At 40.5% G+C, this 18,878-nt stretch overlaps 1 protein-coding gene across 6 annotated transcripts in view; it reads left to right on the top strand.

The window, feature by feature from the left end:
* The first annotated feature begins 3,964 nt into the window (after positions 1-3,964).
* The window catches only part of SREK1 (splicing regulatory glutamic acid and lysine rich protein 1), a 42,024-nt gene continuing 27,110 nt past the window's right edge, over positions 3,965-18,878 (top strand). For 3 of the 6 annotated variants that reach the window (XM_065655508.1, XM_065655506.1, XM_065655505.1), the window contains exon 1: positions 16,134-16,219. Coding sequence is in view for 2 of the 6 variants with exons in the window: in XM_065655503.1 (XP_065511575.1) it covers positions 4,061-4,221; positions 16,086-16,219 (295 nt within the window). In the remaining 4 variants the exon portion in view is untranslated. Of the gene's footprint in view, positions 4,222-16,085; positions 16,220-18,878 lie in introns of those variants that run through there. The other 3 variants (XM_065655503.1, XM_065655502.1, XM_065655507.1) reach the window with 2 other exon arrangements.

Genomic DNA, 18,878 nt, shown 5'->3' with positions numbered 1-18,878 from the left:
TTCTTATGATAAAATTATGCTTCCTGTATCTCAATTTGTGCCCATTGCCTCTTGTCCTGTCACTGGACACCACTGAGAAGAGTCTGCCTGTCTTGCTTACACTCTCCTATCTGGTACTTACAGCGATAAGAAGCCTCCTGAGCTGGGGAGCCCAGCACTGGACACAGGATTCCAGATGTGGCCTCACCACTGCTGAGTAGAGATATGCTGGTTTGACTGAAAATGAGTTAATTTTCTTCGTGCAGTAAGAAACCTTTCTTTTTCATAGCTAGCATGGTCATTATTAGGACTTAGTTTGAGAACAAGAGATAACACCCCAGCGCAGAGCTAATGTTTTTAATTGCCCTGGTCTGAGAGCCAAGGACTGTTGTGAATGCTCTGCCCACAGGTGTGAGGAGCGAGGAAGCGGGGCAGGGATGGGCAGAGCTTGACTGACATCCAGGGTGGTCAATGAGAGTGTTCCATCCCATTAGTGTCTTGCTCCAGATTTAAGGAGAGTCGGGATCTTCTGGTCCCTCTCACTCTCGGTCATTTAGTTCGGGACATTTAGTTTGGCCTTTTGCCGTTTTGCAAAGGCCTCTGAGCCTTTCTGCCTTTTTCCTTTTTTTCCTCTCTTCAGGATCAGCTGTTTGGGACTGGGGTGCTAATTCCTGGGACTGGCTGCTTACTGTAGATGCAGTTCATGAAGAGTTGCCTTGAGTATCTTTTATTTCTATTTTATATATATATTTACTAGTAGTGTAATAGTATTTTGTAATTTTATTAAACTGTGTTTATCTCAATCCAAGTTTCCCCCTTCCCTTTCAATTCTCTCTCCTATCGGGGCGGGAGCAGGAAGGGGTGAGCAAGTGGCTATCGTGGTTGTATTGCTAGCTTGGGTTAAACCACGACAAGAGGGCAAGGACCACCTTCCTCAACCTGCCCGCGATGCTCTTGCTAATGCAGCCCAGGGGGCTGTTGGCCTTCTTTGCAACAAGGGCGCTTTGCTTGCTCATGGTGACTTGTTAAACGGGATTCTCAGGTCCCTTTCTGCCAGCCAGCTCTCCAGCCAGTTGGCCTCCAGCATGTACTGGTGCATGGGGCTATTCCTGACAAGGTCCAGAACTTTGCAATTCCTTTTGCTCAACAACATGAGAAGCCCATCAGCCTACCTCTTTGAGCAGGGCAGTTCAGCCAGCTTCCAATGTGCCCAATTGCCCACTCGTCTAATCTGCACTTCATTGGTTGATAGTTCCTTTTGGTTAAAGACTTTACCATTTCACGTGTAGGTAACATGGAATTTAAGTTTTGTGATCTCTGTAAGGGTGATGTATTCCTGTTGTTTTTCACAATCTAAAGAAGAGAGAATGATGCAGTTCTACGGCAAGATTATTTTCTATACACAGGAAAAACTCAACTGATTAATGAAACTGAAAAGATACGTTGTAAGAGGCAAGCAAATGCTCCATATTCCGAGATTTGCTCTGTACCTCTAAAAAAATCCACTTTTTGTTTTCAGAAAGGATTGCTTATTTGCCCTCACGAATACGCATATTGTTGATGCATGGGCGGTTTATCATTTATCATTTGCCTTCACAGTGTCTGAAAACTGTGCTTACCAGGGGACCCTTGTGAATTGCTAAGGCCCACTCAGTCTAATTACTGGCGCAACTTAAAAGGAAATCGAAATAATTTTGAATACACAATAATTGCTGATGAATCACTCTTTGAAGCATAGTTTGCACCTGTTTTTACATATTAAGAACAGGAATTTTTAGGTAATAACTTTCCTCTTCCAGAAAGGCGATAATGCCTATTTTTGAGAATTTAATGCAAGGACTGTAAAGCTGTTATCCCAAGCACCTCATCAACTCTAGACAACTCTGCAATTGCAAAGGGCTTTCTGAAATCACGATTAGAGTTCCAGGACTGGAGCTCAGTCAAAATCTACCATGTGGATTGTCAGGAGACTGATGCTGGGATCTCCAGCTGGGAGGAGCTGAAGGATTTCGGCACTGCAGGCAGGGAATGCCTTGTTTTTGCTAGTTAACCTGACATCATTGCCTGTGCAAGAAAGGAGAAGGTAGAATGAAATCATTTCTTTACTGACTCTAAGTGCACCAATACAGTTACTAAAAGCATAAAAACAGGTGAGCAAAATTGAAAAGAAGCTCCTACATATACTAATCCGCTCAGATCACAGCTAAAGTTTCTCTCAGCCCACAGCAACCCATAAGAAGATGCTAATGCAGGTTTGTTAACCACTGATTAAAGAGACGATGGCGTTAGGTCACTGCTTGTACATAATCTCCCTTCCGTATGTCTACCCATTTTATTTAACTTTTTTTTTCCTCAATAGATCTGGTTTTTTATTAAAGGAGAGGGAGTGGCTCTTAAATACTTCTAAGTTTTGAATAGTTTGGCTCAAACAGAGTAATTGTTTGCTTCTAGCACTTAATGGCAGCCTGTGTGAACCGCAGCTTTTGGCATTTGGTTTTTGGGGGATTTTTTGCTACTATTCTAAAATCCAAGTTTATTTATCCATTTGTATTATTTTCCAAGGTAATTTTGTCCCGTGGCAGGGAATGACAAGGACAAAATTTAAACAATGTTTTGCTTCTGTTTTGTTTTTGTGGTGCAGACCAGTAGCTCCGAATTTCATATGTACTATCAAAGGCTTTACCCGAAGGACAGTATTCCAGTCAGTTCTGACATCACAGAGCTTTTCCATTTGAGAATTTCAGAGCTCATTTATCTGCTACCCTCCACTGAGAGATGCAAGGAGAAAGAACAAGAATGTTCAAAGCAGTAATAGCTTCTACACCTCTGCTAACCATCTTTGAATGAGATGCACTAGTCAAAACACAGGAATTCTTTATGTACTGTTCCTATAGATAGGATAAGCATACCAGAGTTTAATTTTGCACAATATATAGCAAGAGATCTTGAATTCTCTGATTAAACTTCTCTAAATTTAGGCTAATTAATAGCTACCAGGATGGCTGACAGTAAGGATTTAACTTTGATCTTAAATCTTACACTTATGGAATATGGATTCCATTTAGAAAATGAGTGCACTGATTATCATTTTGAAATAAGTACTACCTGAAAAATATACATAGGCATTCTTAAAGAAAGTAAATCTCCGACAATTGCTTGGAATTATTTAACATTCTGTAACATATTAAGCATCAATAAAGGAAATACTACCCAGACTTATCTATGGAGATTCTGTAACCACTGACCTACTTGCTCAGGGAAGTATCACAAATTTGCAATCCTTTTCAGCCCAGATAGGTTCAAAAATACCTCAGTCCCTTCTCAGCTCAGGTCTGGAGCATGGAAAGTCTTGAAAGCTAAAATATTCATGTCTGAAACCTTAAATCTTTCACTGCCAAGCTGCACAGTTCTTTAGCACCTAAGACAGACTGCAGTTAGAGCCTTAATAGCGATCGCCTGCATGCACAGTGCTCTGTCTCATTTTCTCTGGTTGATTTTATTTTAAAAGATAGCTTGCACTGTAATTCCAGGTAAAATCCATTTAATCGGGATAGATTCCCAGTCAAATTATAACCAAACCATTACCAACCTATTCCATTACAACCCCTTCCTGTTTAAATATAGCTAGGGTGTTTTCAAGAGTTTATTCCTTAGGGTAAATAAACTATTAGTCAACTTGGCTACCAAACGAGCATATAAACGCGAAATATTTTCTTTTTTTTTTTTTTTTGCTTCCATTTCTTGTGGGCATATTTCAACTTGCTGGCAGAGCGTCCGGTGGATTTCATGCCAAACCAACGGACGATTCAAGCCTGACCTACTGCGGGTGTGCGGTTTCGTACCCAGACCCTCCGGTACCCCGGATTTACACCCACCCCAGTTTTGCTCTGCTGGGGGGGCAGTGCGCGCGCCAGCGACCTCCTCCCCCAGAAACTCCTCCACGGAGCAGTCGAGTCCGCCGCTAGAGCGCCCGCGCACTAGGACGCTCTAGCAGGCGCCGCGCGCTCCTCTGTGTCGTCAGGTCCGCCTCTCGGGCTGTGTGTGGCACCGCCGCGAGCGGAGCGGTCGTGCAGGCTCCGCCATGATGAACAGCGGAGGCATCGGGGTGCCGCTGGGCTTCCCCTTGGGCCCCACGTCCGTCATCCAAGTCACGAACCTGTCCTCCGCAGTGACCAGTGAGCAGATGCGAACTCTCTTCGGCTTCCTGGGAGATATCGAGGAGCTGCGCCTCTATCCTCCGGAGTAAGTGGGGCCCGCGCCGGCCCCCGGAGCGATAGAGACTTGGGAGGAGGACGAGGCCTAGAGAGGCCGGGCGGGCGGAGGCTAGAGGTAGAAGGCTCTACGTGCCATCTTAAGTGTGGGCACCCAGGCTCCCCTCAGGGGGAGGGGGTCACGTGGTCCCACCCCTTCGGGTGGCAGGAGCGGCAGGGAAAGCGGAGCTTCGCCCGCACTTAAGATGGCGGCCCGGAGTGGGGGAGCAGCCGCGGCGTCCCCGGAGCGGCGGGCTTTGCGGCCGCCCGCGGAGGGTGCCGGCACGGAGTCACAGCCGAAGGCCTGGCGAGAAGCGTGCCCGCCGCCTGCCCGGAACGCGGCCCCGGCGCAGCTCTCTTCCTCCCCGTGTTCTGAGGAGCGCCTTTATGTGGTCGACCTTTCTCTTCGCTCGGACTGAGCGGAGGGCGGGCGGGCGGGCGAGAGAGCGCCAGGCCCGGCCCCCGCCCGGCTGGCTGCCAGGCCGCGCTGCCCGCGCCCTGCGTGCCCGAAGGACCAGCTGTATGTATATATATATATATATATATATATACACACATATATACACACGCGTGTGTGTATATGTATATGCACGCACACGTTTATATATATACACGTGTGTGTATATATATATAATTTTTTCGTCCTGTTAGAAGGGCTCTTTTCTGAGAAGAGGCCGCTCTAATAGAAGCCAAAGTAGCTGTTCGTACAGGGTCGGAACCTTCCCTGCCTTGTGCTCAGAAATGCCCCTGATAAAACCTCTGCAGGAAATGTTAATACCGGACATTACATCTTTCTCTAAATTGTAGCTGTTCTCGTTATGTGAGCTGCGTGCCAGGGGTGCCCTCGTATGGGAGATAACTGAGGTTTGCAAAATAACAATACTGTTTCTCCTGAGCAGATGATGATCAACAGAACAGGGGAGGAAGAGAAATATTTTTTTCTTAACGCATCTGTTGTACGAGGACATGAACGACAGATGTGTCCTTTCAAACCATTTACCTTTCCTTTTTAAAAGAAAAATATGAATAGCAGAAAGGGGAGGAAGTGATTCACATCCAGATACCTCAATTTTAATACAAAGAACACATTCAGATGAATAAAATTTTGATTTTTAAAACTAAATAGCAAAAAAGGTGGTATTCATCAATTTTATATATTACTGCATTACATCTGAGTAGGTTTGAATGAGGACCGTTCAGAAAAATGAAATATTATTTAATATGTATATCAGGTATACAAAGTAGACATCCACTCATGTAAAGATATGCTTAAAACAGCCTTACTGAGTTTTAAGCACTCTTTAATAGGTTTGTGGTGATTTTTATCTGGTTTTCTAGAGTTTTATTTTGGACTTGAGTTTTCTCCTGACTGCATTTATTTTTTGTTACTCTTATTTTTCACTAAATTATATAACAGGTTTTAAGGCAAATAGATACTTTCTTGACAGTCATATGCAAATCATGTTTGTGCCTATGTATGCAATTTTGCTGGCGTGTATATACATATAAAATATTAAATCCACTACCATAGTAGGGATTGACTTTGAAATGTCAGGCTTATAATGCTGTAAACATCAGTTCTAAATGATTAATTTAGTTTTCAGGCTTAGCATGCAGGATTATGATTACTTATTTTACTCTTGGGTTTTTTTACAGTTTTGATGCATAACTTTTAGAAATATGCATTTCCTCGCCTAATAGTTATGGACAGTTGACCTGACTTTCAAATAATTACCTTGTAAAGAAATTAAGTATTTTTTCAAATGCCCTTCTTGTGAACCAAAAATACATGCTTCCTATTGACTCTCTGAAAATATATTTGAATAATATTATGATGAATTCAGAAAATAGTGTTTCATTGACGAGTGCACGGGAAGCAAAGGTGTCCTAAGCAAAACGATGCTACAATTGATGTCTGTGATTTGTTGAAATTATTTTCTGCTTCTTTTTTTTCCTGAAGTATTTAGTGATTTAAGGCTTAGATTTTTTAAAAAATAAACTCTTTCTGTTCATTCAATTAAAAGAGAAATGTGTGTTTTACATTAGAATCAACATTAGACAAAAAAAATCATGTCATCCCAGTCTTAGCTTTAAAAAAATTCTGTAGGAAATCCAAACTTCTGATGTGTTCTAGAGCATGAATTTTGCTATATTCATGGAGTAGTGGGAACTCACTTTTTAGTCTGGTTTCTAGATGAAAAACATATTCAGTAAATTGAATTAGTGAACTACAGGTCTCATGGATATTGACTACTGAACAACAAATATTAATATGTTCTTTTTGATTTACTTCATGCTGAGGAGTAAGAGTAAGGTGATGTAGGAGCTTTCTGTCATCTGAGAGTATTTGTATTACCTAAGTTAAGTGAAAGTTTTCACTGAAATCGGGACCCCATTTGCTAGCCTTTGTCCAGAAATATATAGTTAAAAAAATAAAGCCAGCAATTCTTGTTTCAAGAGTAATAAATATTTTAATATTAAATGAGTATTATTCTGACTTTTTAAATAGATTTAAGCAATGAACTGAGGTAAAGGTATGTGTTGCATTGTGTAGAATTGCAACCTGTTTTCTCTTTGCTTCTGTGGTGCAAATATTCATTGTACACACAAAATATTTTTACTTAGTTAAGCATGAGTTTGCAGAGTAGACTGAGGTTATGTTCTCTTCTGTATGCATTATTTCATGTATATAAAAGAAAAGGGCATTCATGTTAAGGAATTTATGGTAATATTTTTAATAGACAATTATTATTAAATAGTCAATTTTTTAATAACAAAACTATTTTTTTGATTGAAAGGAAATAGCATCATAGACTATCTTGAGTTGGAAGGGACCTATAAGGGACCCAGAGTCCAACTCCCTGATCCTCACTGGACTAGCTAAAACTAAAACATGACTAAGAGCATCGTCTAGATATTCCTTGGGCTCTGACAGGCTTGGTGCTGTGACCCTGAAGAACCTGTTCCTGTGACTGACCACCGTGTCTGTGAAGAATCTTTTCCTGATGCCCAATCTGAACTTCCCCTGACACATTTTCATTCCATCTCTTTGTGTCCTGTTCCCAGTCACCAGGGAGAGGAGATCAGCACCTCTTCATCCACTGCCCCCTCATTGAGGAAGCTGAAGGCTGTGATGAGGTCACCCCTCAGACTTCTCCAAGCTGAGCAAACCAAGTGACCTTAGCTGTGCCTCCTAAGTCTTGCCCTTGAGGCCTTTCCCCGTCTTGGTCACCCAGCTCTGGACACACTCTAATAGTTTGATGTTTCTTCTTATTTTGAGGTGCCCATAACTGCACACAGTGCTGTAGGTGAGGCCGCACCAGTGCAGAGCAGAGTGGGACAATCACGTTCCTGCCTGGCTGGCAATGCTGTGCTGGATGCACCCAGGACACGGTTGCCCTCTTGGCTGCCAAGGACATTGTTGGCTCATGTTCAACTTGCCACAAACCCAGATGCCGAGCTCTCTTTCCACAGGGCTGCTCTCCATCCTCTCGTCCCTCAGTTTATACATATAAGCAGGATTAGCATGTTCCAGGTGCACAATCAGGCACTTGCTCTTGTTCAGTTTCATGCAGCTGATGATTGTCCAGTGCTCCACTCTATTCACATCTCTCTGTAAGGCCTTTCTACCCTTGAAGGACTCCACAGCTCCTTCTAGTTTACTATCATCAGCAAACTTACCTAAATGTACATTCAATTCCTGCGTCCAGATAATTTATGAAGACATATGAGAGCAATGGCCCTAAAACTGAGCCCTGGGGAACCCCAGTGGTGATTGGCTGCCAGGCTCATGGAACCCCATTAACTCTACCTCTTTAAGGCTGACCTGTCAGTCAGTTGCTCACCTTGTCTATCTGTGTGGATACTGTGACAGACAGTATCAAAAGCTTTGCTGAAATCCAAACCCACCACATCTAGTGGCTTCCCTAGGTCAGCTAGGCGAGTGACCTTGTTATAAGAGGGAATTGAGTTATTTAAGCAGGACTTTCCCCTCATGAACCTGTGCTGGCTATGACCAGTGACTGCGTTGTCTCTCAAGTGTTTTCCAATAACTCCCAGAATAGCCGTCTCCATAATTTTACCAGGTACTGAAGTGAGACTGACAGGCCTGTAATTACCAGGGTCTTACTTCTTACCCTTCTTGAAAGTTGGGACAACATTTGCCAGCTTCCAGTTGACTGGGAACTCTCCAATGTCCCAAGACCATTGAAAAATAATAGAGAGAGGTACCACAATGACATCGGCCAGCTCTTTCAGTACTCCGGGGTGAATCCCACCGGCCGCATTAGATTTCTTTGTATCCAGCTGGAGCAGCAAGTCTTGAACAAGTCACATTCTGATACTTGTGTATTGATTTGCTCAAGGACATGGACCATTTTGGAGCTTTGGTCTTGACAATTTTGATTTATTTTTTGAAATATTTTTTCGCATTCTTGGAAGATATAGCTTTGCATATTAGCTTTGGATTTTTTTTCCTGGTCCTCTAATATTTTACTCTCTCAGAGCAATCCAAGAGGATTGTAGAAGTGGTGAGTTTGATCAGGTGATCATTTCCACCTTATATGAAATTTCTTTGTTATCACTTTTCTGCTCTAATTCATTATGCAGCGCCTTACCACTGGCTTGAATGAAACAAGAGAAGGTTTTTGAAGTCTCTGGCACATGTAGGTTTTGTGCTTCAGTGATTGTAGGCCGAAGTGCAGGCCTATGCTGTGGTGGTCTGAACTAGCATTATTAGAGAGAAGAGTTAATTTTTACACATTTTCTGCATTTGTTCTGTCATTAACCTGTACCATGGTTTTATAGGATGCAGCAGAAAATGTCCTTAAAAAACTTAAAGGAAGTCTTTATTGCTGAATATAATTATTTACAGATTATTTTAAATAGAAACCACCTCAGATTTTTAACACATTAAATAAAATGCAGGCTCTTAAAGATGACTCTTCAGTATTCCCAGCAACCTTACTGAACCCAGTGACTTTTCCCAGCAATTAGTGTCTTAAGACTGTTCTTTTAAAATAGAAGTTTCTGTTAGGGTACTTTATTTTGGATCTCAGATTGATTAGGAGGACTTTTTTGTGAATGTTGAGTTAAATCGTGCCCTGGTGACAGAAGATACAGAGAAGGCAGAATTACTGAATGCCTTCTTTGTCTCTGTCTACTCTGCCGGAGGCTGTCCTGAGGAGCCCCGTACCCTTGAGGCCCCAGAGGAAGGCAGGGCAATGGAGGAGTTTGCCTCAGTTGATGAGGACTGGGTTAGGGACCAGTTAACCAATCTGGACATCCCTAAATCCATGGGTCCAGATGTGATGCACCCGCGGGTGCTGAGGGAGCTGGCTGAAGTCATTGCTGGACCACTCTCCATCATCTTTGCCAAGTCTTGGGAAATGGGAGAGGTGCCTGAGGACTGGAGGAAAGCAAATGTCACTCCGGTCTTCAAAAAGGGCAAGAAGGAGGACCCGGGCAACTATAGACCGGTCAGCCTCACCTCCATCCCTGGGAAAGTGATGGAACACCTTATCCTTGGTGCCATCTTAAGACATATCAAGGATAAGAGGGTCATCAGGGACAGTCAACATGGCTTCACCAAGGGGAAGTCGTGTTTGACCAACCTCATAGCCTTTTATGAAGACGTAACAAGGTGGATTGATGATGGCAGAGCAGTGGATGTGGTCTACCTTGACTTCAGCAAAGCATTTGACACCGTCTCCCACAGCATCCTCACGGCAAAACTGAGGAGGTGTGGACTGGGCGATCGGGTAGTGAGGTGGACTGCAAACTGGCTGAAGGAGAGAAGCCAGAGAGTCGTGATCAATGGGGCAGAGTCTGGTTGGAGGCCTGTATCTAGTGGAGTGCCTCAAGGGTCAGTTCTGGGACCAATACTATCCAATATATTCATCAATGACTTGGATGAGGGAATTGAGTGTACTATCAGCAAGTTTGCTGATGACACCAAGCTGGGAGGAGTGGCTGACACGCCAGAAGGCTGTGCTGCCATCCAGCGAGATCTGGACAGGCTAGAGAGTTGGGTGGGGAAACATTTAATGAAATATAACAAGGGGAAATGTAGAGTCTTGCATCTGGGCAGGAACAACCCCAGGTTCCAGTACAGGTTGGGGAATGACCTATTAGAGAGCAGTGTAGGGGAAAGGGACCTGGGGGTCCTGGTGGACAGCAGAATGACCATGAGCCAGCACTGTGCCCTTGTGGCCAAGAAGGCCAATGGCATCCTGGGGTGTATTAGAAGGGGGGTGGTTAGTAGGTCGAGAGAGGTTCTCCTTCCCCTCTACTCTGCCCTGGTGAGACCTCATCTGGAATATTGTGTCCAGTTCTGGGCCCCTCAGTTCAAGAAGGATAGGGAACTGCTGGAGAGAGTCCAGCGCAGGGCCACAAAGATGATGAAGGGAGTGGAGCATCTCCCTTATGAGGAAAGGCTGAGGGAGCTGGGTCTCTTTAGCTTGGAGAAGAGGAGACTGAGGGGTGACCTCATAAATGTTTATAAATATATAAAGGGTGGGTGTCACGAGGATGGAGCCAGGCTCTTCTCGGTGACAACCAACAGTAAGACAAGGGGTAATGGGTTCAAGCTGGAACACAAGAGGTTCCACTTAAATTTGAGAAGAAACTTCTTCTCAGTGAGGATGACGGAACACTGGAACAGGCTGCCCAGGGAGGTTGTGGATTCTCCTTCTCTGGAGACATTCAAAACCCGCCTGGACGCCTTCCTGTGTAACCTCACCTAGGTGTTCCTGCCCTGGCAGGTGGATTGGACTAGATGATCTTTCGAGGTCCCTTCCAATCCCTAACATTCTGTGATTCTGTGATTCTGTGATTCTATGCTTTTTGGTAGTTTGTCATTTCATGTTTTATCTTCATTGGTCAAAGCCCTCCAGTTTCTTCAGTCACTGCTAATCAGCCATCCCTTTAAGATGGATGGATTTCATACATGCTATGTTCCTGAAAGGCTAGTTCTCTGTGGGGAGGTTTCTGTCTTGTGTATTTGAGGCTTTCACACTTTATGCAAATGGCAGTAAATGCTACTTTATAATTACTGTTATGTTCCAAAGAAGCCTCTGTGAGCTGTGCATAGTCCACCTTCAGATTTAATGTTGAGGGCATTGGAAACTCTTGGCACTGAAGAAGTTCTTTCCATATGGTCATCATCCTGATTTTAGCCGCTTCTCAGTGAAGCTCCATTGGCAGCAAAAGCAATATTTCTTTTAATTGAAAAAACATTATCATCAGTCATCTTTCAGTGGGTCAGAGATGCTTATTTCTGGTGGCCGTTCTTTGTATTTACTTGTTTTCTTACAAGAACATTTCAAATTTGACTTGATTGTAAAACTATACCGTTCTGCTCTCTGGAAGACTTTCCATTGAAACCTTAATGTAAAAATTGAAAGCACCTGGTTTTGGGCCTTGAATAACATCAGTAAACAAGTGTAAGTTAAGCAAAGGTGGGAAAAGGGTAGGTTTTTTGGGTTTTTTTGGTTAATCCACTCTTTTTACTCTGTATTTCATTATCAGATCTTAAAGAGACCAACAGAGTTTTATACTTTATCATGCTGTGTCTGTGCTGTATTGGTTTAACCGTCTTGGTCACTGGTGTGAAAAATTTGCTCAAGAAACTTAGATTTCATGAGACTTTTTTAACCCTTTTCTTGTAAGACTGGTCTCTTATTAGGTGCCATAGGTGGCTTTTGGTGCTCCAAGACCCCTTTTATTCAACTGCACTACCAAACCTTTTGGTCATCTCCTCTTCCCTGTGCCATAAACAGAGCTTTAACCTTGAGAAAAAGGATATTCAGAGACCCTTTGAGAATTTGCCATTTTTTTTTTTAACCAAGTTTATATGAAAGATGCTCAGAGATGAAAATAAGGGATGACTGTAAAGTCCTTTTAGAAAAAATGATTTTTTTGTCGTTGTTGTTTGGTTTCATAATTTACTGGTATGTGTAGTATTTTCTCTTTCACTTACACCTTGAGGAAAGCAGGATGACTGAATTGCAGGTTTCTAATTTTACCACTTGAGTTCTTGGTTCTTCCTGAAGCTAAAGGCTTAAATATTGTAAACAAAAGTTTAAGTGTATATGAAAATGCCTAGTAAAATTATGGTTAGATAGGACAAAAAAGTCAGCAAGAACAGAAAGTAATATTACAACCACAGCCCATGTAAAGGTAATTGGTTTATATACTAAGAATTGTTACTACACCAGGACCTCCATGTGGATTTGCCACTTTTGTGTAGAAGCGGAGGGCTTTGGGGCCTTCGCTGTCACCTACAGTGATATTTTGTCACAAAGTCTGAGAAAAAAGTCCTGAAGTTTTGAATACCTGTGTGTGGCCTTAATTTGGTTAGAGATCTCAATTCCCTTGTTGGGAACGGAGAGTTGCTATCACTGTTTAACAAGAACTCCTCAATTTGCCATTTTCAAAACTTCCAGAGTTTTTGTCAAGTGGAAACACACAAAAACTATTAAGGAAGTAGGGAGGAGGCCCCCTGCAAGCCTGCATGTGCAAAAGGTCTCTGAGAAACCACGCTTGTGTCGTGATGCCAACATCTGAATATGCAAGAGCATGAGAGAGTATACTATGTTCCCTGCCCCGTAGAATATTCCCTGAAGCTTTTGTCTCTTTGTTGTGTGTTACTTTTAACAGCCTAAAGTTACTTGCATTTAAATTTACAAAAGGTATTGTTCAAGAAAGTATTAATTTGCTACTTTTCTGTTGGCTGTTTAAATAGACTTTTGTGAGAAGAGAGTTTCTTTTTGTCACAGTTCTGAAAAAGACTGAGACCAGCTTTTATAGATCACTTCTAATTTGCAGTACAGTAGAAAATTGAAGCTGGTTTTCAGGATGTGACAGATCTTTTGCCCTGGGTATGTACTCCAGTATGCCAGCTGCTCATACAGCTGAGAGTTGGTTTTTGCCGTAGTAGGAGACCAGTGATGTCTGTAATCAGATTCTTAGTACCAGTATGCTTTTATGTTACACTTGTCACCCAGTTGAAGTCTGTGTTTCAGAGAAGCCTTCAAAATTACATTTGTAGTGATAAGCCTTCAAATGTGGCTGTAGGAGGATTTTTGAGCAACAATTGTATTTTACAGAATGAATTATGTGAAAGCAGGGGGGCACAAACTGTCTCCATTAGGTGTTGGAAGCCTGGCTGTGTAATACTGTTTGCTTCCGGATGGTCTGCAGTGGTCTTTGGAGGCTAGAACATATACGTGTTTCTTAGACATTGATGGCAGTGTAGATGAGGCCTTTGACATAAAACACACAAAGCCATATTCAAATGAGATCTGCACAATTATTCCCTAACATTTTATTTTGATAAGTTAGTATTTTCTGTTGTCTCCTTCACCACCACCACCCTGAGAAAATTCAGACCCTTAGAGAAATGTTTTGTAGCCTTTTATTTGATTTTTTTTCCTGTAGCTTACTGAATAGGTAATTCTTACAAAGTGGTTTTGGTTGGTTGTTATTCTGTTGGAAGATGAATTTGTGCATCAGTGCTTTGTAAGTCTAGGAAGAAGACTATGACTCTGCCTCAACTGAGCCTCAGAAAAGGTTAGCGGAAAAAAAGGGAACAAAAGGGTTAAAACAGAATAGGACTTTTCAGTTTCAAGAAAGGCTTCTTAAGAAGACTGTTGGGTAGGTTTAGGAGGCCCATTTCATGAAAGGAGAGGACTCAATCACTCAAAAACCTTCTAGACTTTTAGAACTTTTGGATCTTAATCATCTCCCTTGATGTAGACACAGCATTGATGTGTTTTCAACAGAGCTGGTCTCCTTATGCGGAGTTTCTCCTTTGTAACCTTCAGAAAACACTTTGTACCAAGACTTGTTTTTAGAGCCTTGTTTGCAGCAGTGTTCTGATACTAATATTTTTTAACCTACTTTCCACATAGCTTTTCTGATTGGAATCCAGGAAATACAAGGGGGTGAATATTGTAAAAAGTACACTTATCAGAACTGGCTCTTTTAGTTGATGAAATTTATAAGGACTATTTATGGGACCTGTAACTGCCTGGAACAGTATTGTGTTCTTGAGTTGACAATGAAAACAGAAAAATAAAAACAGGAAATGTTAGAAGTGTTCAACAGTCTGGACAACCGAATCTTCAGTGGAGGCTTCATCCATTTGGGTTGTAACATTGGCAGGTGTATTTAAAAACAAACAAACAAACCACAGACAACAACATCAAAACCAAAACATCCTCTCCTCCCAGCGCTCCCTACATAGACCCCCTTCCACCCTCCCTGCAACAAACAAACAAAAGAACCCTGTGGCCTTTAAAAATATCTTTGCAGTCAGCAAAGCCTGACTTTAAAAGAATATACAAGATTTATAGTTGTATGCAAATATTTCTGCTGAGTATCGAGAAAGTCATAGGTCACTGTCACCTCTGATGGAAACTGTTCTTCGCCAAGACCTTACAGGTGGCTTGGAAGCCATTCTGTACATCTCTTTCCTTCCTGAATGTGGAAACTTGAAACTGAAAATATGGGCCACTACAAACAAAATAAATGGACAGAAGAAATGTAATCTTCTTCCAATGTTTTTCATAGAATTTTCCATCATAAGTGTTTCTGAATGCCATTCTGAAGTAGGCTGACTCTAGGTATTTTACCTAGGTGTTACGTTTTTGGTAACCTGAAACATACCAGTCTGCCTGCCTCAGACCATGTTCCTGGTTCATTTATGTAGTTAATATGATGAAATAATGTCTAAAACTTCTGAGCTTGTATGTAAATACTAAAATCTAATTAGTAAAGGGAGTACCTCCTTGGAATTTGAGGGACTACAAGATGGGATGGGCCAAACTTGAACTGCTTTTAGTACTTCCAGAAAGTTGACCAGTATTTCTATTTCCGTCAAGGGAGGATCAGGATGAAACAGTGTATGCAACGTATTTTCCATGAGTTACTGCTTTACTAGAAGACAGGTGGTCTTTTCAAATGGAAATTGGTGATGTTCCAGCAATATCCTGTTGCATTCTATTTTTGAAAATTTCACCTGTACTTCCTTCGTATGAATAAATATTCTGCTTGTATAAAGATTACAAACCTTGACAAGGAAACACATTTTTTAAAGCAAACTTCTTTAGTTTTGATCAAGATTACAATGTTTACCTGTTGTGCCTTCTGACATCTCTGTTGGTATACTTTGTAATGGAAAATCAAATTACAAATTTTCTTCCTTCTTCTAGCCAAATAGTCAATTCCTCCTGTCTCCTCCAGTGTTATCTTCTACTACACTATGCCAACTAAGGCAGATCATAAAAAGGATTTTTGTTATATTAGTGAACTAAGACCTAGCATTTGAAAGAACTCTCAAGAACTGTTTTTATCTTAAAAAGAATTAATGAAAATGCTTTCATGAAGACCTAAGGAAGAGTATTGGTTATTATGGGCTAATATCTGAAGGACCCGCTGAAAAATGCCTGAGCTGCTTGTTTGACTTTCCTGAACAAGGATCATTTGAAGGAAAAAAGATGAACTATAAATTATTTACTTGACAAATCCGTCAAGTAGATGTGTCAACTACTTAGAATAGTATTTCGGAATGTACTGGTCAATGTTGTTTAGCAACATTATAAAAGAAAATTAGCTTTGTTAATTTGAGATTTTAGCTTCTGTAAGTTTCCTCTAAAAAGGAGCAAGTGCTATGCTAAGCTTTTTTCAGTGACATAGTAAGTAGGGAAATTAGTAAATTTATATATGCTTGCCTTTTGGCCAGCTTTTCCAGGAAGTCTAAAACCTATTTTTTCTTGAGGAGTGGTAGTTAAAAATATATATATACAGTTATTTAACGTGACTAACTGTTTTTTTTTTTTTCCTTTTTTCTTGCAGCAACGCACCTCTTGCTTTTTCCTCCAAAGTATGTTATATTAAGTTTCGTGAAGCATCGAGTGTTGGTGTGGCCCAGCATCTAACTAACACGGTTTTTATTGACAGAGCTTTGATAGTTGTACCCTGTGCAGAAGGTTAGTATTTTAGACATTCTTCTGTAATGTTGGTCTTTATTGTGTCTGCTAATTGTTTTAAGCTTTCCACGTAAGGAGGTGGTGCTTTTCTGTTATTTTATTCTATTTTACTGCTTTTTGAAAAAAAATCTTGAAACAAAATTGAAAATTGAGTAAAGAAACCCAATTATGTAGATTTAATTGAAATTAAGAATTAGAAAAAAGGTAGTTGATTTAAATTAGGGTAATTAAATTTTCCATAGTAATTACGTATTTTGAGGGAAAACAAAATAATTCCCTTCAATATGGTTTGTGTTGGCAAGCTTATTTTCACACAGAGTTCTCACTGAAGTCAATGGAGCACTGAAAAGATCAAGCAGTTGCCTGGCATTGAAAACATTGCAGTTTGGATCTTAATGCATGATCTTTGGTGGTATTTTGTGTTGTGATTTTTTTTTTTTTTAAGATACTGATTATTTTTCTTTTTTTAGGCTGAATTCCATTTTTTTTCTTGTAGACGTGATAAATACATTTTGCCACTTTAAATTCATCTAATCTAAAATATTTAGCATTCACAGTGATAATTACTGTTTGAATATAAATGCTTACCTCCTAATTTAATTTAAGAAAAAATCAGTTTTCCTTTCTTCTTACTGTAGAAAATATTACTTTGTGTGCCATAAAAAGTCTTTTTTACATATACTGGTACTCCTTTTTGGTTTTAGATATCTCTTTAAAAATGAGATGATCCATACAGAATGCTTCCAGCGTAAAATATTTTTAAACATCTTAATGAAATAAAATTCTTGGTGAATACTAAATTTAGAAGTGTTTGTTTAACTAGCTTTGAGGCCAGACTTTCACAGATGTGTTGAGTACAAGGTAGTTCTTACTGATAATGTAATATCCCAGATCCAAATACAGATGATCTGAGTGCATCCTGTGGCAGGCATATCACTGGAGTTAGGCAGAGCCCCATTGACTTCATTGGGATCATTGTGGAATTGAGCATCTGCCCATTTGGTTCTGGACTTTTTACCTCTTTGGAATGGAGATATTCCAGCTGATGGAGTGAACCTAACTTCACTTTGAACATGATAGCTGTTTTGCCATGAACAACAATATTTAGAATGGACCATAAACTGCAGCAAGTCCAGAAATATCTTCTGTTAACATGACTTTTCTAACTGCGAGAGTCAGGTTCTGGTTCAAAAAAATGCTGTTGACTTCTTGGAGTTTGTTAGCAGTGGTCCCAGAGTACCATTTTTTGGCACGTTTGCCACGTTATGATCTGAATAGTATGAGACAATGCTGCTGTAATAATGGTCTGGGATGTTCCTGGCAAACTCTGACAAGTCTCCAAAATTCCATAGACTCTATAAGTACTTACGCTAAAGGCGATATTGACCTACAACATACTGCCTGGTTTTGTAGCCTTCTTAACAGGGACATAAGACATGTATATTTGTCTTTGTGAAGCCTAGATTTTTAGTTGCTTTTATGTCTTGTTTGGGGGGCTTTTTGGTTTTTATTTTTTGAACTTGTTCTTAAACCACAGAAGGGATACTGTTGTATCCACTTGAAGGTCCATAGAGGCTAATGAAACCATAGTCCTTATTGTTGAAAAATTGCCCATATATAATTGACTACAAATTATTCAGGATCTTAGTTTCACATTTCACTGAAAAGACCTTAACAGTGGTTCAGTACTGCCAGAGAGGAAAGATTGCTGCCTAATAAATGACCAACACTTCCTGGTGTTTTTCTTGTGATGAGATCACTGCCTGACATGATAGGGCAGCAGACAGGTAAAGCTACATTTAATGTGTCTCTTGATGATAGACAAGGAATGGAAGCAGAATAAAGTCAAGTGGAAGGAGAATAAAATCAAAGTTGTGACAAATCTTCCAACCCCATCTGTAGCTGACTTATTAGGCATTTCTGAGGAAACATGATAGAAAAATTGTCACTGTTCAAAATCATTCTGGACCGCACAAAGATTTATGTGTAATTAGGTGAACAAGTGATTGGATTATGAGGTAATTTTTTTTTTTTTGGTAATATGAGAATGCAGTTTCCATGTAACTTTCCAACAGAATCACTGATTTTAATCTATAAATATGTAAATTTACATAGCTTTAACTTTCTGAATAATTTATTGTGTGGAAAAAGTACGGCTTTGGAGACCACAGTGTAAGATTTTTCATTCGCTATGTATCACATGATGCATTGTTAATGGAGTCAGCAGAGTGTATCACGGGCTTTAGAAGTAGCGATGGCTATATTCTACCAGGAGGTAAAATTGTATCCTTGGCCAACAGTGCCAGTAATAAAACATTTCATGCGCTGAATAGAACATAGAGGAGAGGTAAAATAGAATTCTGAAAACTTGGTTTTAAAAACCAGAATAAAATCGGAAATTTGGAGTGTATTTGAACAGTGGTAGATCAAGGGAGTATGTGGAGGGAATCACTACCAATGAAAACAATGTTAATTTTATGACATTTAATAAACAACAGAAATGTAATTGTAAATGAAGTAACATTATCCAGCTGTCAAAATATGACTTTTGTGTGTGTGTATCGGTATGTTTTTCTTTAAACATTATACTTTGGGAACGCAAAGGTTGAAAGATAAACAAAGATGACACCCTAATCATTCTAAATTTTATGTCCACATT

The sequence above is a fragment of the Caloenas nicobarica genome, chromosome Z, assembly GCF_036013445.1.
Source record: "Caloenas nicobarica isolate bCalNic1 chromosome Z, bCalNic1.hap1, whole genome shotgun sequence".
Classification (NCBI taxonomy): Eukaryota; Metazoa; Chordata; class Aves; order Columbiformes; family Columbidae; genus Caloenas; species Caloenas nicobarica.
Note: the sequence above shows the minus strand (reverse complement) of the source record. Positions and strands in the feature narration are given on the sequence as shown.